The following is a 27,312-nucleotide window of genomic DNA, read 5'->3' as shown; positions in this document are numbered from 1 at the left end:
AGCACGTAGGGATAGTCTTCTCAGTGTGAGGAGAGGCAACAGTTCCCTGAACTTCTTCCAACCACCTCTCACCCTAGCGACGGAGCTAGCTCCAGCCCCACTTCCAGCACATAACATGTCTCCCAAATAACAAAACTCTTCCACATACTCAAGAGACGCACCAGCAAGTTCAATCCTTTCACACCTGACAATCTCCACCTGCTCTCCCCGACAAGCCTTACACATAAAATCAGCATTGTCTCGCAGTCTGCCTCTAATACCACTACATCTCTTGTGCACCCATCTATCACAAACACTACACAAGATGGAATTACTTCCCACACCCTTGAGGCAAACTGCACTTGGCCACTCTCCCTCTTTGACTGTACCGCCACCAACCCTAGATATCATCATTTTTGCTTTATCTGCATTTCCCCTTAAGCCCTTGTGCCCCACACCATCTCTCCACTTCCTAAATCTTTCCTCCACCTCCCTTTCATTCTCTGCAATCAACACCAAATCATCAGCATACAACATCTCCCATGGGAGTCCGTTTCTGAAGTCACATGAGAGGGCTTCAAGTACCATGATAAACAACACAGGACTCAAAATTGACCCCTGATGCACACCAACATTCACAGAAAACTCATCACTCAAATCTCCATTCACTCTTACCTGGGTGTGAACACCCACATACATGGCCATAACCACCCGAATCAGCCACTCCTCCAAGCCAAGCTTTCTCATTGCCCACTTCACCACCTCTTTAGGGACTCTGTCAAAGGCCTTTTCCAAATCAACAAAAACAAAATACAGATCCCTTTTCTTCCCAATATATTTTTCCTGAAGCTGTCAAACACTGAATATGGCATCTGTGGTCCCACTGCCTGGCATAAACCCAAACTGCATTTCATCAATATTCATTCTTTCTCTAGTCATATCTTCTAAAACTCTCTCCATTACCTTCATTATCTGATCTAAAAGCTTTATACCTGTATTATTTCCTCTTTCCATGGCATCACCCTTCCCTTTGTACACATTTACAACTACACTCTTCAGCCAATCATTTGGGACAATACACTCATACCGTATATAATCATATTTATCAGGTCAGTGACTAACCTCACCCCTATATCTCCTGAGGCCTTCAACGTTTCGGCAGTCAACCCAGACACACCTGCTGCCTTCCCCCATATATATATATACTATATATAGATATATATTATATTATGGTAGGTGGGGGCACTCACCATCAATTCATTCGATGTAGTGTTGCTCTTGGGTGTCTGCCCTTTCGTCTGCTCCATCCTTCTTTCCTTCCATCCTCTTCTGTCTTTCCTTCATTCTTTCATTGTCCTTCTGCCTAGGGGTGACTTTACACTCCCTCTTCTGCCTTCCGTTCCTTCATTCTTTCCTCTTCCTTCTGCCTGTGGGTGACTCTACACTGAGTGACAAGCCAAATTGTTTCCTGTACACCAGGAAACCATTTACTATGCTGGATGGTAACCATATAACCAAATTTTGGCGCCTGGTGATTTAGTGGGTAATTATTGCACTCCAGCCAGATTGAGTCGGTGAAGGTTTATATCCAAGGGATGGTTGGGGTTGATTGCTCATGTAATGCCACTCAAGGGTAAGTGAGGCTGGTCAGTCATCTTAAATGTCGGGACCAACTGCCTAGCCCCGGGCTCCTACGCTCCTCAGGGGGCAGTGTAGGATTGGATGATGGATGGATGGAGGTATATATATATATATATATATATATATATATATATATTTATCCAGTACCCTCGTGCCCAAGATGTGTTTGTCCAAGACGTTTCGCGTCCAAGATGGAGACCATAAATAATAATCCAAAATATTGCCGTAATACGGCTCCATACTTCCAATACGGAACTAACGGTTCATAATGGCCCAAATCCGAGGAGAATACAGCTATGACGGTCTCACCCAGTCCAACACGGTTCCCGCGCCCAGGAAAGTGATGTACTTGAGATGTTGTCCAATAAAATATTGGCATCTGGTCACGTGATGAGCAAGCGGGACTTGATTTTGTCTCTCACCAGAGCATCGTGGACACACCTCGTGTTGCACTCAGCATTTCATCCTAGGTTATTGCCTCTCCTTACTTAACCATACCTAGGAAACCGTCTGCTAACCCCATGAAGTGCCGCCATCTTCCTCAGGATACTAAGCTGGTGATAATTGAGCTACTAAGCTAGAGATAAGCTCAGAAACAGGCACTTTCATGGTGAGGAAATTTGTTTTGGTGTCAAAATAGGTTTAGGTTGATGTTTTTAGGGTCACTTTTCGAAGATTCTGTAACTATTAATTTTTTCCATAAGGTCTTGTGTTGGTCCAACAAGTTTTTCGTCCTAGATGGGACCCTCAGGCGACAATATTACTGTTTTGGACGCGAAGGTATTGCATAGAGAGAGAGAGATTTAATAGAACAGAGGAAGGAAAAACAAATGAATAAAAAAAAATAATCCATACACCAGATTACAGGTGTCCTCCATTCATAAAAAATCTGAAACAGTTGGACTTGAACAACCTTGGTTTAAAGTCTCCCCTAAGATGAATACAGTAACCCCACGATTATCCAACATAATAGAGCCAAAGGCATGTCCAGAAAGTGGATCCGTCTGGATAATGGACTTCTCTCCTGGCCCCCCTTCATACATAACCTAACTTTGAAAGCCACTGTAAAAGACCACTACAGTATATTATACAACACTAAGCCTGTTCCTGTTGTTTAATACTATCCTGTCTGGACAAGCAGACCTATGAACCACAGCCAAGCAATTACCATGGTCAAGCAGACCCATCAGCCACAGACAAGCAGTCACCACTGCAGGGTCATACCCTGAAGTGACAAGAAAAAAAAAAAACTTGAGAAAAGTGGCCCATCTGGGCAAAAATGTTTGCACAGCCATAATTTCCACCAGGACGCAAGCATTTTTTCCGGATAAAATGGAAAAAAAAAGTACAAATAATGGTTTCGAACAGCCAGATCCCAGTGTTCGGATAATTAATTGTTCAGATAATGGACGTCCGGATAATCGAGGGATTGCTAATAAGGTCTGGGCTTAGAAAGAATAAAACAAAATATACAATCATATTAAACAGCTTAAGTATGATTCATATAAGGTATTGTGCGAATTGAGATGGTTTGAGCTGTGAGGTGGAACCAAGACACTTGGGTCAGAATGGAGTGTGAATGAGCGTATGGTCCATTTCATTGGTTAGGCTTTTATAGCTTTACTCTCACGTGAATTCTCAGTTTTTTGGAAGAGTGTTTGAATGAAAGGAGAGTGTGAGGACAAGATAAGCTGGCGGCAGTTCCCAGGAAGGAGCACTGCATTAGAGATGACTATGATGATCCTACTTCACCTCAAATTTAGATGGGAAAAATGTTCATATACCGTATTATGAAAGCCGTGGGAAGTTTGGGTAGTAAATTTTAAAAAAGTGTGATCATTGCCAGGTTCATGCGTTTACATATGCTATTCACTGGGAATGTAAACTACAGAGTAACCCACTCTACAGTATGCAGGTGCAATTAACCACATCAGTCCGATAACATATTTTGTGATACTTTGCCATCCCATTACAGTTTTATCCAGCTTAAACATTCATCTGTCTTTCATTAACCGCCTGACTTGTCTACGTGTTATTGTCAACGAAGCCCTAAAATTGTAACAATATGAACAAGAGAAAAAGAGGACAGTAGGTCTGTTAGCCCATGCTAGGCAGTTAGTACAAGAGTGTGACGAGGCTAAGTTACCACAAGTTACTAAGTTAATAAAATAAGACAAGGATATACTTAAAAATATTTAATATATAGGAGAAAAGAGTGCTCTAGAGCTCATGCACAATATTATTAAATAAATATCTTGACATTACTATGTTCCTTATACCTTAAAATTGATGAACATAGATATTAATGATCTTTTGCTGTCCATTTATCTCATCAGATTTTGTTTTTATATTCCCTACCTCTCTGAGCTTTTCACAAAAACTTGTAGGCCTATATCATTTTCCTTCGTTCAGATCTGGTTGAACATCCCAGACCGCACAACATGGCATATTAAATGTGTAACAATAAGTAATCAGAATAAAAAGTTGATTGCATGTAAGTCATTCATCCTGCCCTTATCGCTGGTCAACATGGTGTTAAATCTCACTTAACCCAGACTGACCAGTTACATGCCCCACTGGCAACAGAGTTGGGCAACAGCAAATACAGTAGGCAAGTTCACAGTGCTGAAATATGTCATCACTGAGCCACATTCATGGCAGAAAAAAATAAATATATGTGGACATAGTTACGCAGATATTTTATCCAGTCCTTATGTTTGTCGGTAAAGCAGATGTGTTAATACGTCAGTAATAGACAAAAATAATTTATAATTACCCTTTACATCCTCCAGTTTCGTTGGAAGAGGGTATGTATTCATCTTTGCTTGTCCACAAGATATCCTAAAAAAGGATTTCAGCGAAATATTGTGGACATGTAGGTCGTGAAGCAAGGCAGAATTTATTAAATTTTGATGATCTGAGTTCGAGTCTCGATTCAGGACTGTTTTATGTTTGCCTGTCCACAAGATTTCTCAAAAAGTTATTGATGGATTTCAATGAGATTTTATGAATATGTGGGTCATGGGCCAAGGAAGAGTTGATTAAATTATGGTGGTGATCTGAGTTGTCTGGTATAGGCGTTGACGGAGGTATACGTTCTCTGAATGCTGTCTAGTTTTATTTGCGATGTTTGCTAAGGAAGAAAAGTACAAAGACTCTTGTGCCAAAGAGAAATGTCCTAGTCCCTTCAGCGAGAAATGGCTTAGTCCCTTTAATCCAGTGACCCATTTTTAATTTTAATAGAGCTGTCTCCAAACCAAATAATTAAGGCTTGGAGAGTTTTCGAACTGGAAGGATTAGGTATAGCCTTAGCAAGTTAAGCAAATTCAGAGATCATACCTCTGCCAACACATGTGAGAGACAACTCAGATCTTCACCAAAATTTAAAACGCTTTTCCTTAGCCCATGACCTACATACCCACAAATTTTCATTCAACAACTTTTTTAGATATAATATAGATAAACAAACAAAAATCGATCTTGAACCAGGACTTCAGCCCAGATCACCACTAAAATTTTAATAAACTTTTCATTGGACCATAACCCACATATCCAAAAAATTTCATTGCAAACCAGCAATAACTTTTTGGTCTATTTTGTAGACAAACAAACAGAGGTGAATACATAACCTCCTGCAACTACGCTGGCGGAAGTTATTGACTCCTTCACTATGAGGGCTCGTTCCTAAGTTTTATAAAGCATGTCTGGTAGCCATAGGAGAGAAAGACAGAGAGTCGCTGGATTTAGGAAGTTAAAATATATAGACCCACCGGCTTGTGTTATCAGCGGTTAAAGCAGTTCATCGGATCTCAGGTGCTAGGAAAATTGAAGTTGCTTTATTGTTTGGGAGCTACATGGCATACTGAAGATGATGCAGTATCATTATAAGGTTTGCTCTTTCTGCGGGTGTAGACGAGCCTGAAGATGCCCAAGACGGGTACCCTGATGACGCGGCAGATGGTGAAGAACAGCTCCACCAGTGTGATGAAGGAGGCACCCAGGAACAGCCCCATCTGACCCCCGAGACTGCCTGAGGAGGGGGAGGGGGGAGTTATGACTCATCTGCCTTTCAGTCAGTTCCCACAGAACCAGTAACAAGAAGGGACAGTCATCAGTGCAACACCCACCCCTACCAACTGGTCTAAGGACCGAATATTTGACTTTGCCCTACGACCTTAACCTTCGATTAATTACTCTTAAAACCGAGTAACTTCTTTCTTGCCTAACCCATAACCCAACCACAAACTTTGGTTCAATCATCTCAAAACTGATTGAGTTGGCTTGTCTGGTGACCCTGGCCTTGACTTATTCTCGAAATCGAATCTAATTTTGTTTTAACATGAGCCCTTCCACAGTGTTTGGTTTCGTTAAGTTGACCTTGTAACATTAACATACGACCTATTGTTGTTAAAAAGAAAAAAAAAAATCTCTGGGTATTCCTCAACCTACCAACCAAGTTTTTATCCAAATCGGCTCAAGATTGTTTTATTTTGTTCACAAAGACATACGGATCGAAGTTTGATATTGCCATGTAACCTTTATCCCTGAATGACTGTTCTCAGAATTGAAGCTCTTCCTTCTGACATGATCCTTTACCCTTCCACCATGTTTGATTCAGACCATGTCAGAACTGTTTGAGTTGCCCTTGGCATTTGACCTTTACTTTGATCTTGACCTTTGAATGAGTGTTCCCAAAATCGAATCCTTCTATCCATGCCGTCTTCCCAGCCCTTTCAGAGAGTGGTTTAAATAGGATAAAAGCTGTTATAAACTGACCTTGCCATGTGACCTTTTACCTACTGTGCTTAAAAAAAAAAAAAAAAAAAAAAAGCATGTTTACTCACTTTTTTTCACTTTTGGTTAAACGTTGGTCAAAACTGGGTTATTTTAACACACACACACACACACACACACACACACACACACACACACACACACACAAGTCGATCATTGACCTTGACTCTGAATGGTTGTTCTTAAAACTGAATCACTTCGTTTATCCTTAGCCTCAGTCGTTTCCCCTAGGTTTGGCCTGATTTAGAAAAAAAAAAAAAAAAGACGCGTTTTCGCGAGAATTGTAAGTTGGAATCACTTTCGGTCAATTCTGGCAGCAATTTTGAATATGGGGAGTTTTGCCTGAACAGAAATTTAGCTGATCATATGGTCACATGTTTCTCTTAATCATATCATATTGTGTGAACAGTACCATCCATACGACTAACATTAAACTAGTTTCCACTGAACTGTTTACTTCATCGCGGAGGCTACAGTTCCTCCGGGAAGCCGACACACTGAATGTGGGAAAGTCCGTATCACTCAAGATCAGTCAAAAACCTTCGGGAGCAACATTCACTAATCTTGGCTAAGCTTACGACCGAATTTCATACTGAGATCTGTGCTCTATGAAACGGGTAATCAGGTTGATAGCCAGTATGCGTTATCAGGATTAGCCAAGATATCTTGACTTTTTTGTCCATGGAAATGCGGCTAAACTTCAGTTGATTTTGTTAGGCTAACATTTGATCTAGCGTTGAGACCTTAACCTTTGACCTGTTGTTCTGTTAAACAATAAGTTACTGACTGACCCTCAACCGTTCCATCAAATTTGGTTAAAATTTGATAAAACTTCATTTTTACGCGGGCGCGCGCCAATCAAAACCAAACCTGTTTGGGCTTCGTAAACCAAGATTCGCTATCAAAAAGGTCACAGGGGCCAAATCAGACATTCGAGTGTTACATTCTTTGAGAGTGAGCCTTCTTGTATTAGTCTATGTAATATAAGCCAGTGAGACCGAATCAAGGACTTACTGAACCAGGTAAATATGGTGGGGACCCTCTCACGGTACTCGGTGTAGGCCAGCTGAGGATAGTACACGTTCATCATGGATACGTTGGCGCTGTGGATGTACACACACATTTAATACATCATGTCATCAAGGGTTCGCATGGAAGAGATGTACACTCTGAGTGGCAGCTATTCCCAGTTTACCCCCTTCAAGACATAAAGGTCAAAGGCTAGGCTACCACAGTCCAGTACTTTTACAGCTAGATTACCAAATGCCATTGCATGATCGAAATATTCCTAGGAACGAATTTGGGAATCGAACCTCCGCAAGGTCGTCACTGCGACTGGGGTGCTTCAGCTGCTAGACCACCAGGTACCCAAAGATTTATAGTAGCTTAAGGTAATCATGTTTACTGGAAAGATACATTTTAGGCCTGACTTGGACCCTCATCACTCCTGAGGAGGGTCTAAATTAGGTATAGCTCTTCCATTAATCACACGCTTAACATCCAAGAGAACTTGAAAAGACAACAGCCATATCTTAATAATTTTCCTGCACCATAGGAAAACCTAAATACACTGCAGCCATCTGTTAATAATTATCCTTCATTCTCGCTTAGATACAGCCATAGGAGTACAGTATTGGAGAGGGACGCCTTCTGACGGGGTCACCGATATAACCAGGCCGTGGAGCTACCCAGTTATACAAACGTCCCATAACTCCCTCCCTGTTACCCGAAAAACTGATGGTATCCCTAAATAGGTAGGAACACAGTAGGTGACTTTAAATCATATTGAAACACGACTCTCTCTCTCTCTCTCTCTCTCTCTCTCTCTCTCTCTTAGATGTGATTTCTATTTTCGTACACTTGCGCGCGCGCACGCACACACACACACACACACACACACACACACACACACACACACACACACACACACACACACACACACACACACACATGACCCCCACCCTCCCACCCCTTTCTCCCTTACTCTGGCTTGATAGTGATGCCGTGTTGGCCCGCAATCACCTCCTTGAGCAGCGTGGTGTGGCTGTTCTGTTGGTTGATTATCGTGTTCTGGCACAGTCCCCCCACGCCTGTAGTGGATCATGTGGCTGTGAGGTAGTGGCAATGGAATGGAAGATGTTGATGTGGCACTAAAGTGGATGAAACTGTGAAATTGTAACAGTGGGGTGGATGATGTGGATGTGAGGTGGTAGTTGTTGAGCGGAGGATGTGAATGTGAAAATGATAATAATGGAGTGGTTAATGTGGATGTGAAATGGTAGGAGTGGATTTTGGGTGTGGGATGGTGGAGCGTGAAATGGTCGGAGTGGAGTGAGATGATAATGATTGGAAAATAATCGGATGTAATATGATAGTTGAATCAGGCGGTTAATACGCTTACATCATCATCATCATTAGCCGTTTGAGTATCCACTGCAGGACCGGCCTATCCCGACCAAAGTCGGGACGATACAGCCAATGTATATCCCATTGGAGCCCGGTGTCCGGAATATTGGACAGAACTGGGATTTTTCAAGCCTTTATAAAGTAGGGAACCCCCGGATAGGGACCTATGAGCTTCGCGACTATGAGCCGATAGGCGGAGGGCGGTACGCCTAGTACCCACCCAGTGCCATGCCTCGCCCAGCACCCCTGGGATCCAATGGGATATGTACCAAGTGGCTTAGGCTGTCTGGTAGAGATTGTATGTAGGGTGAGAAGTGCTTGTGAGTGTGAAGTGTTGGAGTGGCTTTGGATGTGTTACAGTGTAGTCTGTGAACCAAGTGTAATCGCCCCGCGCAAGCCCATTGAGTGTAAGCATACTTGATAGTATCCGAAACTGGTTCAACCACAGCACCCCTTGTGTCCACCAATATAGTACGTGGCCGGATGAACACTCCCAAAGTTTATTACCCTGGCGGGGCGCGAACCCTGATTCACCCGTGTACAAAACGGGCACTCTACCACAGAGGCTCCTAATACGCTTTTATATATATATATATATATATATATATATATATATATATATATATATATATATATATATATATATATATATATATATATATATATAAAGTTAAAGCTGCCATACCATAATTGAAAATTATAATGATGAAAACTGCACCTTCCAGTATCAGCAAGAGGTGTTGACGCACAGCTATTGTGCAAAATGAGCGACAGGGATAGTAATGATAATGATTGTCACTGATTCAATCAGAAAATGGCTGTTGAGGTGTATACTGGTATTGTGTGAAATCGGATGATGATCAAGATGACGATGTTAACCTGATGACAATGACTAAAATGATGGTATTGACGGAGATTGTTACTGTGTCGATATTCTGTGTCTGGTGTTAAAAAAGGCTGCGATGAGGATGATGTATCATTACAATTATATACAATGAAAATGTTAATGAAAATTATTGTCTGTTCTCTTCTTGTATGTGAGTGACGTTGATGAACTAGTAGCGATGGAAATGGAGTTAAAATGATGATGCTGACGATGATGATGATGATGATGATGATGAGAAGGAGGTGGATTATTATTATTATTATTATTATTATTATTATTATTATTATTATTAATAGTTATTATTATTATTATTTATTATTATTATTATTATTGATATTATTATTATTATTATTATTATTATTACCCGATTATTATTTTGTTATTATTATTATTATTATTATTATTACTCCTCACACTGTCCCAGGGTGGGAATGGAGGTCCGGATGATGATTATGATTATGATGATTATTATTATTGCTATTATTATTATTATTATTATTATTATTATTATTATTATTGTTGTTGTTGTTGTTGTTGTTGTTATTATTATAATTATTATTACCATTAATTATTATTATTATTATTATTATTATTATTATTATTGATTTAGCACGCAAACAAGAGCCATATTTTAGATGGCATAGGAGGCTTCGTATCATCTCTGTCTCAGCGATTTATTTTGCTTATACATTTTCATCTTCTTGTATGTTACTGAGACAGTGTCGGCACAAAAAAATATATATAAACAATTCAAAAAAGAATATCAAGGTAGAACAGGAATACTATATCGCTCAGAAAAAAAAAAAATGCTACTGTGCCTCTAGTACCACAAAGAATACGGCATTAAGCAAGACAGTGTGAGACCCATATTTTAGTCAGATTAAGTGGTTCCTAGCACCTCTTCCTAACTTTTTTTTTTTTTCTATGGTGCGTTCACTAGATCTTTAATATTTTTTTTGTGATCCCTGTCGACGTGAGAGAGAGAGAGAGAGAGAGAGAGAGAGAGAGAGAGAGAGAGAGAGAGCAGAATAAATAGCTGTACCATGCAAGTTGAGTTGCTAAGGAAAAGGTCCCAGAGAGTCTTTTAACCTCTCTCTCTTTCTCTCTCTCTCTCTCTCTCTCTCTCTCTCTCTCTCTCTCTCTCTCTCAAATTTAACAAAATCGTCTGAAGGTGCCAAGAATAACGCCATTGGACTGAAGGAGTTAAACCGATGATTGTAGGACCCATAATTTTGACGTACTTGTGTTGCGTTCGTCGAGCTTTGTGTGAACGCATTCCATCATATCCTCGTACAGCAGCATCTGGTTGTATATGTCCTTTGGCTCACACTCCCCTGCAAACAACAGTAATATAATTTTTAGCACCACTACACTGCGACACCACCACGACAGTGTAGTTACCTCATCACTAAAATGTTCGATAGCACTACTGCGTGTTACTCTACCTCTACACTATAACACCACTACTACTTCTACTACTACAGTTACTTCACAACTACTGTACGGTATTCATAAATTCTACAACTATAGTTACTTCACCGCTACACTACGGCTCCACCACTAAAATCCGCTGTAATACCACTACTAGTACAGTTATTCCACCAGTACACTACAAGACTCTGTATCATTAGGCGATAGCGATCATCATCCACTCACATGATGTAGTGCTGCCTTATTCCTTCCCCTTTCTTATTCTCTTTGTGTCTGCCCTCCTCTCCTCTTATATCTACCTTTCCTTTCTATCGCTTTTTGTTACTCTGCTTCCCACTTCAGGTGGCTCTACAGTGAGTGACAAGCCAAATGGTTTCCTGTAACCGAGGGAACCATTTACTACGCTGGCTGGTATCCATATAATTAGATTACTGGGTGATGTGATTATATGTGCTCCTGCTAACTTGGTGGAAACACGCAAATAGGGCGCCCACCCAGGAACCAAACCTTCACATTATTTCCCCCTCGCCTCGCTGTGGTGAGGCGCTGTCAATCCCTCAGGAACATTGGTTCACTGCACAGGACGACCCTGCAGGACCGGTTGTTTGCCTGAGGTTGATGTGTCAACTCGGCCAGACACTAAGATTGATCAACAACTCTATAAAAATACTACTACAGTTACTTCACCACTACAATATAACACCACTACTACTGCTATTACTACTGCTACTACTACTACTACTACTACTACTGCTTCTACTACTACTGTTACTACTACTACTACTGCTACTAGTACTATTTACTTCACCACTACAATATAACACCACTACTACTACTACTACTACTACTACTACTACTACTACTACTACTACTGCTTCTACTACTACTGTTACTACTACTACTGCTGCTACTATTACTACACTACTACAACTACTACAGTTGTTTCACCACCACACTACGACACTACCGCTACAGTTACAAAACAACTGTTACGTACACTATATTATATGAACGGTAAGCAGACTCTGGAAAAACCTAATTTTGCCCTGATGCATAACTTCAGCCCGCAAATGCCCACGCTAGCATACATTTGGTGTGGATGCTGCTTTACTCGTGGTATTGTTGGGTATTCTGAATGCTATTGCGGTACAACTGCTGATGGGTATATTTAACCACCCTTGCAGTTCCAAAGCTCTCGTGAACTAAATAAATTCGGGCTTAAGCAGCAAGTATAAAATGAGTAAAATGCCACTGGACTGAAGTGGGGAGGGGGATGTGGATATCGAGGATGAGATGGGAGTATGAGGTGCAGAGGTATATGAGCGAGGATCGTGTGAGTTGGAGATAGGGCAGCCTGATTGCGGGGGGCAGGTGACATGGAGGCGATCCGTTTACAGCCATCCCCTCCGGCATTAAGGCGTCTGACCATTAATAGCTATAGACAGAATGAAGGGTTTAATTCTCATTGGTGGCATTGTTGGGTAGGCAGACAGACAGAAGAGCTGGTGTCACTGGGTAGACAGGTAGACTGAACGAGTTATAATTCACATTTATAGAAAATGTAAGAACGATATTCTCACTAGTGGTATCGTTGGGCACTCTGAAGGCTATGGCGGTGCAGTTTACGATGGCTAAGGGGCAGGTGCGGTAGTACGTGTGGAAGTACATGTTATGCTCCACCTGGGCCTTCTCAGTTACGTCCATGTTCAAGTAGTCCTCACGGCTCACACAAGAGGGCTGGGACCACGGCCAAATGCCCTGATACTGCTCGCTCCTGTCCAACTGCAAAGAAATCAAGCAGCACCTGCTATGAGACAGACAGACACACAGATGAAGAGGGAGAAGGTGGAGAAGAAGGAAAGAGGGATGAGGAGGCGAGAAGAGATAACATGAAATGTGGGAAGAAAAGAAAAGTCCTATCGAGGAATACCATGCATGAAACAAAACGGAGACAAGAAAGATGTAAAAATATGCCATGGACACAGCAGTACTTTATGTACTGTACAGTTGGAGTAAAAAAATTGTGTCGAAAAGTCTGTCACGAAGGAAGTAGAGTTGGAGTCAGAAGTTGTGCTAGAACGTCAGTGGTGGTGGATGTTACATACCTCCATTACCTCTGACTCTTGTGATCATTTTTGCCCTCGTTTATCTATACATTTGGAATAATACTTTACAATAGCTGTACCTCCAACTGACTCATCTATTGCCCCTGACTTATGAGCCGGAATATCTGCTTGACCTGGCTGAAGGGAAGATACAGTCAGGGATTCACATCAAACGAAATCCTGTTGTCCATTGTTAAGATGGTAATTGGAGTGGGAGAAAAAGACAATGCTACGACTCCCTTTCAGCCAAGGATAGACGTACAGGGTGAACAGAAGCTGTGGCTCACGTGAGTATACATACTGCAGCGACCGCACTGCTCACGAGTGACAAGTGGGCAGGTCAGTTATATGGGATGAAGTTGTGTTATGGGTCCCCAGGAGGAACTGGTCCCTAGAGCCTAGAGACACAAGTTTGTTTCTGCAGAAATATGGATATAATCCAAAGCAAAAAAGTAACTTTTCCATACATTTAGTACTTTCTTGCAATGGAATATCAGTATGTCACTTTTCCGTACCTTACGGAAGACTTCTTGCTACGGAAGACTTGATAGCAAGAAAAAAGAGAGAAATGTAGAAATATCGAGAACTTATCGAAATACATTCAGTTCTAACCATTTGACATTTTTTTTTTCCACAGGGTTGTCTTTACACATTAATCTCACACACTTCCAAATCTCTCATTAAGCTCACAGACTTGTCATATTCATAAAATATGCACCAATTACGTGCATTGCAATAGGGAAATCAGCAGCAACCTGAATCAGTCCACTGTGAGACAAAGGCCTCTTCCATCTTTCTACACTCTGGCCTATTGACTTTTGACATGTTCCATCCAATCCTCAGGGAGCAAAAGGTGTAATGAAAGTTCTAAGTCAACGAGAATGCGACCTTCTTAGTACTGACCCTAGAAAACGACATGATGTCGGAGGAGCAGTGTATGAGGCGATGCTGAGCGTATTATGTGGTATATATAGGTGTAATACACAAAATAGATACTGAAGAGGAGGCTTTATAAAATCTCGTTAAGTCAATAAGATCCGGACACAAAATACAAAAAAATAATGGAAGACACCAAGGTATAGACTTGTCGAGCGATAAAAAATTTACTGTACTACTCTGCTTTAGAAAATCTCTGAAGCTTACGACATTCAGGTCTGTCTTGTTCAGTGTCTCTGGTACTTTATTAATACTGACCATAGAAACGGATATGGCGACGGATGCAGCGGTGTCTGGTGCGATGCGGGTGGCGTGCATGCTGGTGGCCACGGAGGGCATGAGGTCATAGTTGGAGAGCGAGACGTGAATACCGGCCTCGGCTAGGGAGGTGGTGGAGACTATCTTCTGATCGTACTCTGTCGCGAAGAGAGAGAGGAAAAAAGGAATGCTGAGGAATGGTAAGTGTAGGAACGGGGGGGGGGGGGGATGAGGAATGTTAGTGTAGGAAAACGTGAATACCGACTTCGGTCAGAGATGCATTTTGTGTTCGTATTTTGTCGGAGAGACTAAAGCAGGCTAAGAAGTAGTCGTGTAGGAAGACGTGGAGATATCTTCAGCCAATGAGGTATCTTGTGGTCGTATTCTGTCGAGAATTGGGTGGGACGAGGAAGGGCCGTGGACACCGGCATCGGTCAGGGAGGTGGGGCTTACTGTTATGTAGTCGTACTGTGTCTGGAAGGAGAAAGTTGGTGTAGAAGAGTGGTCGTGTTCGGAAAGACAAAGAGACAGAGGGGAGGGGAGCAGAGATAGGGTAGACAACAGAGAAATTTAGCCATAAAAGTAAAGAAAAGGAGGCCGTGAAAGTAGAATAAGGGTACAGAGCAGGGTAAAAGTGAGAAGAAGAGAGAAGGCAGAGGAGTGATCATCTGGGTAAAGGAATAGAAACAAGAAGGGGATGGAAAGGCATAGGAGTGATCATCTGGGTAAAGGAATAGAAACAAGAAGGGGATGGAAAGGCAGAGGAGTGATCATCTGGGTAAAGGAAGAGAAACAAGAAGGGGATGGGTTGTTGAGGCAGAAAAATAGAAATAAGAAGGGGATGGTCTGTTAGAGCAGAGAAGGAGCAGAAAATTATTCAAGGGAAGATGATGTGGTGCCCTGCAAGATTAGTCCAGCATTCGTCTGGACAAAGGAGAAGGTGGAAAAAAAAAAAATCCTTTCTCACGTACATATCTATGTTGACAGTGACAGAAACACCTTCAAAAACACAAGGATCCCAAGTTGTCCTCAGAATCCTCCGTGAACTCAGAAAGCCCACAACATTTAATCGGAAAAGCAACAGAAAATTCTCATTATGTCGAGGACAAAGTCATACCTCGTAAGCCTAATGTTGGTCTGAATGAAGGTGCCATATCTATCTATCTATATCTTTCTATTTGATGTATCTATTACTTTCTATTTGGATGTGTCCATTTATCTATCAGTCCATCTATCTGTCTATCAATCTGCACACACACACACACACACACACACACACACACACACACACACACATATATATATATATATATATATATATATATATATATATATATATATATATATATATATATATATATATATATATATATATATATATATATATATATATATATATATACTGTACATATATAGATAAATACATACCGGTATATTTAGGTATGTACATATATATACAAATACACATACATACATACATACACACACACACACACACACATATATATATATATATATATATATATATATATATATATATATATATATATATACAAATACATACATATATATACATATATACGTAAATATATATATATATATATATATATATATATATATGTGTGTGTGTGTGTGTGTGTGTGTGTGTGTGTATGTATAATTGTATATATATATATGTACATACGTATATGTGGTAGGTGGGGGCGCTCACCATCCACTCACTTGTAGTACTGCTCTCGGGTGTCTGCCCTTTCCTCTCCCCCGTCCTTCTTTCCATCCATCCTCTTCTGTCTTTCTTTCCTTCATTCTTTTCTCTTTTTTCTGCCTGCGGGTGACTTTACACTCCCTCTTGTGTCCAGTCTGTGGATGACTCTACACTGAGTGACAAGTCAAATGGTTTCCTGTACACCAGGAAACCATTTACTATGCTGGGTGGTAACCATATAACCAAATTTTGGCTCCTGGTGGTTTGGTGGGTAATATAGGTGCTCCAATCGGACTGAGCCGGTGAAGGTTTATATCCAAGGGATGGTTGGGGATTATCGCTCACGTAATGCCACTCAGGGATGAGTGAGGGTGGTCACTCTCTGAAATGCCGGGACCAACTTTCCTAGCCCCGGGCTCCTACGTTCCTCATGGGGCAACGTAGGATTAAATGATGGATGGATGGATGGATGGATATATGGAGCCTCTGTGGTTCAGTGGTAGAGTGTGTATTTCGTTCACGGGTGAACCAGGGTTCGCGCCCCGCCAAGGTAATAAACTTTGGGAGTGTTCACCCAGCCACGCACTGCACTGGCAGACACAAGGGGTGCTGTGGTTGAACCAGTGTCGCTTACTATAAAGTATGCTTGCACCCAGTCGGCTCGCGCGGGCCGATTACACATGGTTCACAGACTACACACACATCCAAAGCCACTCCAACACTACAATTGCACTTAGAAGCACTTCTCACCCTACATACAATCTCTACCAGACAGCCTAAGCCACTTGGTAGAGATACACTGGCTGTATCGTCCCCACTTCAATCAGGATAGGCCGGTCCTGCAGCGGACACTCAACCCGCTGATGATATATATATATATATATATATATATATATATATATATATATATATATCATCAGCCGGTTGAGTGTCCGCTGCAGGACCGGCCTATCCCGACTGAAGTCGGGACGACACAGCCATGTATCTCTACCGAGTGGCTTAGGCTGTCTGATAGAGATTGAATGTAGGGTGAGAAGTGCTTGTAAGTGTGATTGTAGTGTTGGAGTGGCTTTGGATGTGTGTGTAATCTATGAACCAAGTGTAATCGGCCCTCACAACCCGACTGGGTGCAAGCATACAAAGTTCGCTGTACTGGTTCAACCACAGCATCCCTTATGTCTATCAAAGCAGTACGTGGCCGGAAGAGCGCTCCCAAAGTTTGTTACCCTGGCAGGGTGAGAACCCTAGTTCTCCCATGTACGAAAACGCACACTCTACCACTGTACCACAGACGCTATATATATATATATATATATATATATATATATATATATATATATATATATATATATATATATATATATAAGAAACCAGTCAAACTCAACCTTGTATTCATCCTTGTTAACTACGATAATAAGACCTTCGCAAGAGCCCCCCCAAAATAATGATAAAACACGGAAGTCAACGCTCTAAATGGAGGGGAATTAACTTAGAAAGCCGTAAAAATAACATAAAACTAACATAAAACCATGCCTGCCTAGTCAAATTTTCGTTTTTATTGACAGCAAAGACGCTCTGCGCTGATCTGGACGACGGAAGTGATGCCGTCGGGAGAGGATTGAGGAATGTTGGTACTCGCATAACTGGGAGGCTCCACCGCCCAGGCATACTGGTGCCGCCACGTGTAGGCAATCCCTCTGCAGCAGCACCTACCCATGTACTCGTCCTGGTTGATGGCGAAGATTATGCGGTGCCCTCCCAGCATGCCAGCGATGGTCTGGACGAAGGAGGTGGTGTCGTAGTTCAGGGAGGTGTAGCAGCGACCCAGGGAAGTCATCACGGGACGGAAGGTGTCATTGCAGCAGTTTCCTCCACGCCACCACAGCGAGCTGCCGTTGGAATTAGTAACATACCTATCCTAACTTGCATATCCAAGTCAGTCGATTCTACGGCCCTATGCCATCAGTACTTCACAGTTGACATGTGCATCAGGCTTGAAAAGTAAGTCCTTCCAGTCTTTTTTTTTTTTTTTTTTTACTATTTCCATCTTAATTACTGAGCTGTAACAAAAGATTAAAACTAGAATGCTAAGGTAGCTACAAAAGTGCTATGAAAGGATGTAGAGCCGCAGCAGTGTCTTTTTCTCCCATTGAGCTAGGTGAAATTAGGCTGCAAATAGACGAAAATCTTGGTCAAGTAAGGTGAAAGAATTAGTGTCTGTTCGTGAAGGTAAGCTTAACAGCTCTTACAAGAAAGAACGGGGGTCTCAATCATACAAATCTTATTCGAATGCTCACTGCAACCCTACTGCTGCAGCTGCTGGTACATTCATTGTTATTGTCATGAGTAGATAGGCTGCAACTTCAAGCTTAATACTGGTAGTGCTGCTTATGCTACTGCTATCATTATTATAAACTTTAAATCATAAATATAGTCTTGCTGAAGACAGTTTACATGGAAGTGGAGTCAAGCTGTGTTTATATAAATATGGTAATAATAATAGCTGGATTAACTATTTGGGAGGGTTAAGAAGTGCTGTGAGCATTGTTACTGTCATTCTTGCTGTCAGAGTATCAGTCATGTCTCATTTTTGTATTGTAATAGTCTGAACAAAGTACTCCTCGTTTTTAGTCTACTGATCATCGAAATATACTCACGCGTTGAGCCGGGTTGAGGGACTGAAGCATCCCAGTATAATTTCCTCACACCTGAAGAGCAGAGACAGTACATTAATTTTTCCCTTGCTACTGACAAACGAGTTACTTCCGCTTAGGAAATAGCTCTTGCAGTGAAGACATTACATAATACCTCTTCAGTATGATAATGTCGTTTTTTTCTATCTTTGCCATGGCTTGACCACTTTATCAGGCATACTCGTGATGGAGATCTCTCGTAGCATGTATGTATGTATGTATGTATGTATGGCAGAGAACCCAAGTACACACTGAGGTCATCAGGGCTCTAATAAATGACTGTCTGGAATTAAGGGTTAGTCAACATCGCGCGCTTATTTTTATCAACTCATGCTAGACCCTTTTAGTAAGCTTAGGAATCCGCTACTCACTCCGGCGAGAGCATATTGACCATCTCGGTAATGGTGAGGTTGTGGTCCCTGAGGTACTTCTTGAGGTCCCCGTTGAGCACCATGTTCCTCTTAGGGTCTGTCATGAATAGGGGACTGATCACGTCCATGCCACGCACAGCCAGTAGGAGGTACGAGGCAAGGGACTTGGTTACGTTGTGATCTGAGGATGGAGAGATGGAGGAGAAGATAAAGAGGATAAAAATGCGTTTAGAGCGATGGATCAAGGGCTCTAAGTGGAAGGGAAAGGATTATGTACCCTGGGAAAAGGAAATATGTCGAGAAACAAAAAGGAATCAGTAAGAAATAAAAAAAAATCACGAGAAAGTAAAAGAGAAGAGATAGAATATGGAGGGACAAAAGAGGGAGGAGTATTGTCAGCAACGAGATCTGGACTGATCGACTCCACACCCTGCACAGCCATTAACATGTACAAGGTCAGGGACTTGGTTACGTTGTGATCTGTCACCTGTGCAAGAGAATATGAAGCTAAAATGAAGGCTAATGCCAAGAAATACATGGAAAAACAAACAGCAACAGACCTGGTGATCCTTTCGAGGCCGTTTGTTGCACGGAATGCTATGACTATGGAAGGCATGTAGCCAGTTAAATTTTAACCCTTTTACTGATATAATGCATTTGTTCTAACCTGCATGACAAAGATCTCTAACCCTTTGCAATATAGTTGATTGCCAGGTGTAATCAGATTGCATGGTTTATTTGACTAGTAACCTACGGGAACGAATGCCTGTCTCAAAAGTAAGGCTTATAGAATTTCATGCAACCACGAGTTGGTACTCAACTTTGGGAGTAGCCAAGTTCCATTAGGTTGAAAGAGTATAACAATATGCCCCTAACTTAACTTGACCCAGGTCATCGTTCGTTTGCAGCTTACATTACATAGCTCAGTGGCTACGTAGTATAAGCTTACCTTAGCAAATCTTTCGTGACTAGCATCATATCATTGTATTTATCTCCAGTTACACTTCAAAATCCAAGAGGAAAGACGGCAATTTTAGGCCAAGTGTAAGGAATTTGTACATGCCAATACTCACACTCCAGCTTGGACCTCCAGAAGCCGGACAGACTGCAGATGGTGATGTAGGGCATTTTGAGTCCCTGCCTGTGGACGTCGTGGTAGATGACTTCGGTGGAGGTGCCCCGCGAAACCAGAGCCGAGTTGGTTAATTCGTAGCAGGCAGAGAGCAACAGTAGCAGCCTAGGTGGGTGGATGGGGGGAAGAGATTGGCATATTAGCACTCTCAGATTGCACTGACTCACTACCAGCTGAATATAATTGTCTGGCCAAAATTGGAATATATTATCAGAGTTGTCCTGACCATGAAACGCCCAATGGCACCGGTATTAACACTCCCAGGTTGCTATAACACGCTCGCTACAGCAGCAGTCTGGCTATGTGGAGGACGGGGGCGGGTAGGAATAGGCATATTAACCTCTCCACTCCGACAAAGTACTGCTACATATTACTCTTGCTATCAAAAGATGATTTTGTTCAATTTAGGACGTACCTCTGGCGGTGAAGGAGATAAGAAGGAAGGCTGTATCGAATTCTTCTAGTTGGAACCTTCCCTCCAAAGCTAAGTAAAGAATGCTGGCAACAATAATACGTCATGGCAGTGAAGTAATTAACACTCTCGGGCTGCCACGACTCACTCTTGGTTGAATATAATCGTCTGGCGTTAGCTGGAATAGAACTCTGGCTTTTTCCTGTCCATACAAGAGTTAAGTAGATCGTGGATAATGGAGGGAATGTCATGGAATGACCTGTGGCAATAATCCATTCTTTCACTGGTATCATTAACGAATTCCTGTTATAGTGTGGGAGACTTCGTAGCACCTCATCGTTAGCTACTTACTTTGCGTAATACATCGTAACACTCTCTTGTCTTTATATCGCATTAATATTGACATAGCTTTCATCAACAACATGCAAAAGGATACTGTGGTGGTATTGCTGATCAACCCCAGTCTGTTAATAGCTGAATACATCGCTACGGAAGATGTGTTTCGAATTCTCCTTATGCCATTCCGATTACGCCCCTCTGTACGATGTTTAATTATTTATTCGCTTATTTATTTATCTGTATCTTTTTATTTTTATTATAACTAATGCCACGCTATTTTATTTAGCCGAGGAAACGCAGATCATAATGAAGAACTTAATGAGCGATATGCTGTGCAGCAGGGCTATTCAACTACTCTGAAAGTAGGACCGAAATATGAAACTCAGATTTACAAAAGGGCCATACATTATTTCATTGTATTTTTTCCCTCTGTCTGAACACTTATACACAGAATGACACGAGAAATTCATATATTATTTGCGTTTACATTTTCCATTAAGTACATACTGTAGGTAAAAAGAAAAATGCAGAACTTTCTGTTTTATGCTTGTTTATTTGTATTCTTGTGAGTCGGTAAAAGGGCCAAACAAAAACGACTCAAGAGCGGGATTTGGCCCACTGGCCGCCAGTTGAATAGCCCTGTTGTACAGAGTGGTCTGTAAATAGGACTCCACAAAAAATTCGCCTGGCAGCATCTTATGTGTTTTGGGATCGACTGAATTAGCCGTTGTAGGCAGTAGTGTGGCAGAGGGAGTGGACATTGAATACGTGGTGGAGTGTAGACACTGGTAACATCAACTAAGACGTTCCCACAACACAGAAGTCGCCCAGTGGAGTAAAAGAGAAGCGTTATATAGGGGCCACCCTGTATTTAACCCGCCCCATCCCGACCACTTTTCCACCACTGACTTCCCCCAATCCCGACCATTTTAGGAAAAAATTTTTTTTGGCTCAAACCTTCGCTTTTGGTGAGAAACATCGAAAATTCATAGAGAAATCGCTCACCTGAGGTTTAAAATACTCATTACAGGTAGGAGTGCCTCCTTACCTTACTGGGTTTTCTATCAGGCTGGCACCAAAGAAAACGAGTTCTATGGGAGGATAACTAATTCACACCACTCATAAACGGTATTTATTTATTTACTGTTAAGAATTTATATGTAGTACAAGAGTATATTGGTTTTCAAGCAGTAATATAGGCATTATAAGCATTGTTTCACTCACTAATACCTGACCTTTTTTTGCCACATTACCTGATCATCATTTCTAACTGTTTCTTCCTCTAATGCTATGTAAAGTTTGTCCTCCACATTGTCATTGATTGGGGAATCACTCTGGCCCTGATTTCATACCGTGGCATGACATGGCTATACTGGCCAGGTCACTGATAACAGGTGAATTGCTGAGACAATGGCATGCAGGGGGGGGGAGGAGGTCATGCTGGGTAAGGCATTGTCCCTGCCTGGCATCTTGTTGAGGAAGGTGTCACGTGTATACGTACCAAAAATGACTCGTGAAAATTGAAAATTGTGCAAATTAGGGACCTTGCAATTTTTTCGCGTTTATGTACGTCGATGGGATTGGCAGTGACAAAACGTGTGGACGTAAAAGAACGTCAACGGGACGCCGCAGGTTAACCAGCGTAATTCGAAAATTCTGTTTTAAGCTCAAAGAAAAAAATCGTTTGAAGGCAGCGAGAATACAGTTGAAGGGACCTCATCGTAGTAAGGGGGTTATTTTCTTATGTGAGCATTTGTAACTTTGCAGAAAGTAGAAATACACAGGTTGGTCCACAAATAACATTTTTTCCACTCAGCCGGGCTATTTGCTGTGTTGCGTGGGCGGCACAGTTAGCGTTATCATTGTCTACCCTGCTTCATTAAGTCATTTCCCTACTCTTACTGCCACACTAACGCCCACACCAGTAGACAGAACTAACCCTGCAACACATACGATAGTGAGCCTCTGTAGTTGGTTCATGTTAACTAATTTCGTTCTTTTCCAGCATACTTTCCGTAGCTCAGTGGTAGATTAAATCAATACCACTGCTTAGCATCCCCCCTCCCCCTCAAAAAAAAAAAAAAAAATCTTCGTGACTAGCACCAGATTTAAGTATTATTCCCTCGTTACAACACATTATTCACGATAGGGAGATGACAGTCTTACGCCTAGTTAAAGTGCACAGACTATAGTGAAGCGCTGTATACGGGCCATCATTTATGGTATCGAAAACGCCAATATTAGAATTAGCACTGCCCTGTAATCATTCTAGACAGCAGAGGGATGGAGAGTAATCTTTTTCTATGCACCTTTTAATAAATTGAGCATACGAGATTGACATTAGACTCTCTCATGATTTGTAAAAAAAATAATATAATTGCTTTTTAACTTGTCCTAATATCGCCATCTCTCTATCTTTAATTCTCAACTGAAACAAAAAATTAACACTAGAATACAATTCAGTTCGCAAAAAAAAATACTGTGGAAAGGATGCAGAACAGCAGTAATGTCTTTTTCTGCCACTGAGCTACGTGAAATAAGTTGCAACAGGACGAAAGTCTGGCCAAAGGTAAAGCGAAAGAAGTACGGTAAGACAGTAACTACACGTGGGAATAATAGTGTTGGGTGTTTATGTCCATCTGTTAGTTGATTTGTAGCTCGTATCTCTTTTGCATAATACTGTCTACCTAACGTTGCCGTCTGTCGTGTTATCAGTGCTGATCCTGCCGACCACACTTTAGCTAATACACAGCCTGCAGTCTTATCTCACCACCCTGCTCCGCAAACTCACCCTCACACCACACCACCATCAAGCTTATTCTACTGACTCATTTTTTTTTCTAATGACAATAATTTTTATACACTCAGTTCTGTAACCATCCTCAAGAAAAGCATCCCCCTCAAAAAATCTATGTATATTGTTCTGCCAAAAAAAAAAAAAAAAAGATCGTGCCGACTCTTATTGCTAACATTTCCTTTTACATACCCTCTTGTTAACTCCTTGAATCCTATGACTTTTTTTTTTTCCATGTTCAAATAGTTCTCTTCGGTTCAGGAGAGATTTTTCGAAGTGGGATGAGGTGACGCCTTCCTACGGGACACTTTCTAAGCCGAAAAGAATAGCCTAGTAACAGTAAGAATAAATTAATTATGACATCCTTGGTGTGACGGTGTTAAGCATTGTCTCCTGCCATACTAACTGTACATCTTTTCAGTCCCCATTCAACTCCACTACCCAAAAGTTTTGCTAGTAACGTTCACATACGAGTCTTTCTTCTGCAAGCTCACACATACTAATACTCACCTTGTAGATATACTCGCATAACCTGCAAATATACTGTACTTCCATGCATCATTATCATCTACCGGGTACGGATAATCTTTAACAATCTCTGCCACCTTTCGACGTTGCCAATCTCTATTTTTCTACATTTCCAGTTTGCCTGCCATGCAAACAAAAACCCTTGCCTTCCATCCCTTACTTACTGTTTATATACTTCTGCCCACCCGTCTTCCACTAACGCCAACTCTTTTCACGTGCACAACTCCACTCCACCTACACATCAACCACGACACCATTATACCCATGCAACACACTCTGCCGACCAGCCTTTGTCTGCCGCCTGTACATCCCCCTAGCCCACCTACACAACCTACCCACCACACAACCAACCTACAACCTATGTACACAACCTCTGTCTACCTCTGCCTATTACTTAGATAACAAGCACTATGCATTGTCAAACTCTGCTTTCCCTGTCCAACCTCCATTCTCCCTACATTCTCCTGCCACATCCTGCCTGTTATCCGTTAAGTCCCAGCTCTTCCTGCCTTTCCCTGTCAACTTCTTTTTCCTGGCCCACACAACCCCTCCTCTGTCTACTTCTAACTGACACATATACCGCGGCCCAGCAACCGTCACTTTGCCTAGATAATACTTACTCTGCCTAGACAGCCCCCGCTTTTCCTAAAGAACCCACATCTACCTTGCCAGCCCCCACCTGGCTAGACAATCTCCACTCTCCTAGACAAAACCCACCCTGCTTAGAAAATCCCCACTTTGCTGAAATAACACAGAAGTGCAGTAAGACTGCACTCCTCCCAGGCAGTCCCACTCTGCCCAGACAACTTCCTCTACCTAAACAGTTCCCACCCTGCCTAGACAACTCCTGTCCTGCTATGACAACTCTTGTCGAGACAACCCACACGCCGTCTGGACGGCCCACACTCTGCCTACCTTTTCCTCATCCCCACTCCTACTTCGTCTGGTGCCTATAAAGCCTCCCACAACCCACAACCTGCCTACTGCTCCTGTCTGACCCCTACCTTGTCTGCTTTCTTTGCAGTCTCCCCATTCTGCTTACCACTCCTGCCTCATCCCTACTCACCCCGTCATGGTCACCCCAAGCCAGAAGAGGCGCTTGAGATATGGTTGCTCCTCCTTCACGATGTGGCTGAACCCGTGCGCTGTAGTCTTGTTGCAGAAGTCACTGGTCAGGGAGAGGAAGGCGGAGGTCAGTGAGGGAGAAGTAGATGGAAAGATAGATGAATGGATGGATAGATGTCAGGCGGACATAGGGATGAGGAGGTCAGTGGTAGAGAGGTAGATGGAAGAATATTATATGTGGATGGATGTACAAACGGACAGAGGAAAGCGAAGGTCAGTGAGGAAGAGGTAGCTGTAAGGACAAGTGGATGAATGGTTATACAGGCGGACAGAGGGAGGCGGAGGTTAGTACGAGAGAGGTGAATAGAAGGACTGGCGGAAGGATGGACAGATGTAAAGATGGGCAGAAACACACACACACACACACACACACACACACACACACACACATGCGCGCGCTCATTTACTGTGTGTATATGTATACAGAGAGAGAGAGAGAGAGAGAGAGAGAGAGAGAGAGACTATACCGCTTAAAAGAAATTAGCGTTCACCTGATATTCTTAGTAGTTTGTGTACAGTATGTGTTAGTATGGGATTGGTTGCAATGTCTTTAGTTTATTTATGCAATACATTAAAAACATTAATAAACAAGAAGCGGTGCCAAGGCACAGCAAATCCGTCCCCAGCAGTCATTTTGGTGCTGACATTTAAACACAACAGGATATCTAGCCAATGATGTCATATACCAAATTGGAGTATATCCGGTGAAAATTTACAATTTCATGCCCATTTGAAAATTTAGGCACGACCTACCTGACACTGACCGCCTTACCGCTAACTGGGGGGTGGCCCCCCTGATGTATTGAGGCAAGTTATAAGATGCAGATTTGAAAGATGCACCGTTTGGTTTTGGTTTCATGTCGATATGACAAATTTGAAAGGAGTTACGGGAAAGAAACGATTTTTTACGTTTTTTTTTTTTTTTTTTAGGGGTCTACAGCCTGGGCCTTGGCCCAATTTGGCCCAAAATTTAATCAGTTGATGAGAAGGTCATAGCACATCCTCCCTGTAATTTTAGTCAAAATCGCACCGGTATAGTTTTTGCGTAAAATTGTTAACAGACAGACAGACAGACAAACAAACAAACAAGCAAACAAGCAAACAAACAAACAAACAAACCGAGTGAAAACAATACCCGTCCCCGAACCCCTCCGGGGCGGGGGCGGGTAAAAAGAACTGGATTACTTACAGCCTAGCACTTCAGTACTTACACAAGCACCTGTTTTGTACCATACACAACATCCATCAGACGACCCTTCTTCTTTCGGGAGTCATCACGTGAGGCTCTGTCGACTGAGTTCTCATCGTTCCTGCTCTTGACGTTACTTTCGTTATCTTTTTCCTTGGTTGTACGCTGTGGCCTTTCACATATGTCGAAGCCGAGAGGAATCTTCATCGAGTTCGCTTTTCTTTCGATCGTGATGGTGCAGGATTTCCTCTCGACCTTGGTGGAGCTTGCCCTCCTGTCTGTACTGAGGAGGCTGGGGTTTAGCACTGTTATGTATTTATCGTCTCCTGGAACTTTGTTGGAGGCACAGTTTTCTGGAGGCTTGACTGAGCCACGGTTTTTTCCGATCTCAAACGAGCTGCATTCTGCCTTTGGAATGACAGAGCCTCCAGTGGCCCCAGGCTTCATGGCAACGTGGCTGGAATTCTTGTCCTCATCAAAGCCCCTCCTCGGTCTCCTACCTTCTGACGACTTCTTCTGGGTCGTCCTCGTCTCAGGGTACATGGAGTCGTAGGCGGGCGGGTCCTCATCCTCACCAGAGCAGGACAT

At 42.2% G+C, this 27,312-nt stretch overlaps 1 protein-coding gene across 1 annotated transcript; it reads right to left on the bottom strand.

Moving 5' to 3' along the window:
• Window positions 1-5,456: 5,456 nt before the first annotated feature.
• LOC145418275 (acid-sensing ion channel 1A-like) lies at window positions 5,457-27,312 on the bottom strand. The gene is made up of 12 exons (XM_080286719.1): window positions 26,747-27,312; window positions 25,477-25,578; window positions 20,279-20,442; window positions 19,206-19,386; window positions 18,799-18,849; window positions 17,855-18,030; window positions 14,437-14,594; window positions 12,718-12,919; window positions 10,948-11,040; window positions 8,399-8,504; window positions 7,429-7,517; window positions 5,457-5,650 (listed from the first exon to the last, which is right to left on the bottom strand). Exons 1-12 carry the CDS (start codon window positions 27,310-27,312, stop codon window positions 5,457-5,459), a joined length of 2,082 nt encoding a protein of 693 aa, XP_080142845.1.

This window comes from Coenobita brevimanus, chromosome 14 (assembly GCF_032717465.1).
Source record: "Coenobita brevimanus isolate Jiangsu-jjx chromosome 14, ASM3271746v2, whole genome shotgun sequence".
NCBI lineage: Eukaryota > Metazoa > Arthropoda > Malacostraca > Decapoda > Coenobitidae > Coenobita > Coenobita brevimanus.
The sequence above is the reverse complement of the archived record's forward strand: the minus strand, read 5'-3'. Positions and strand labels throughout refer to the sequence as shown.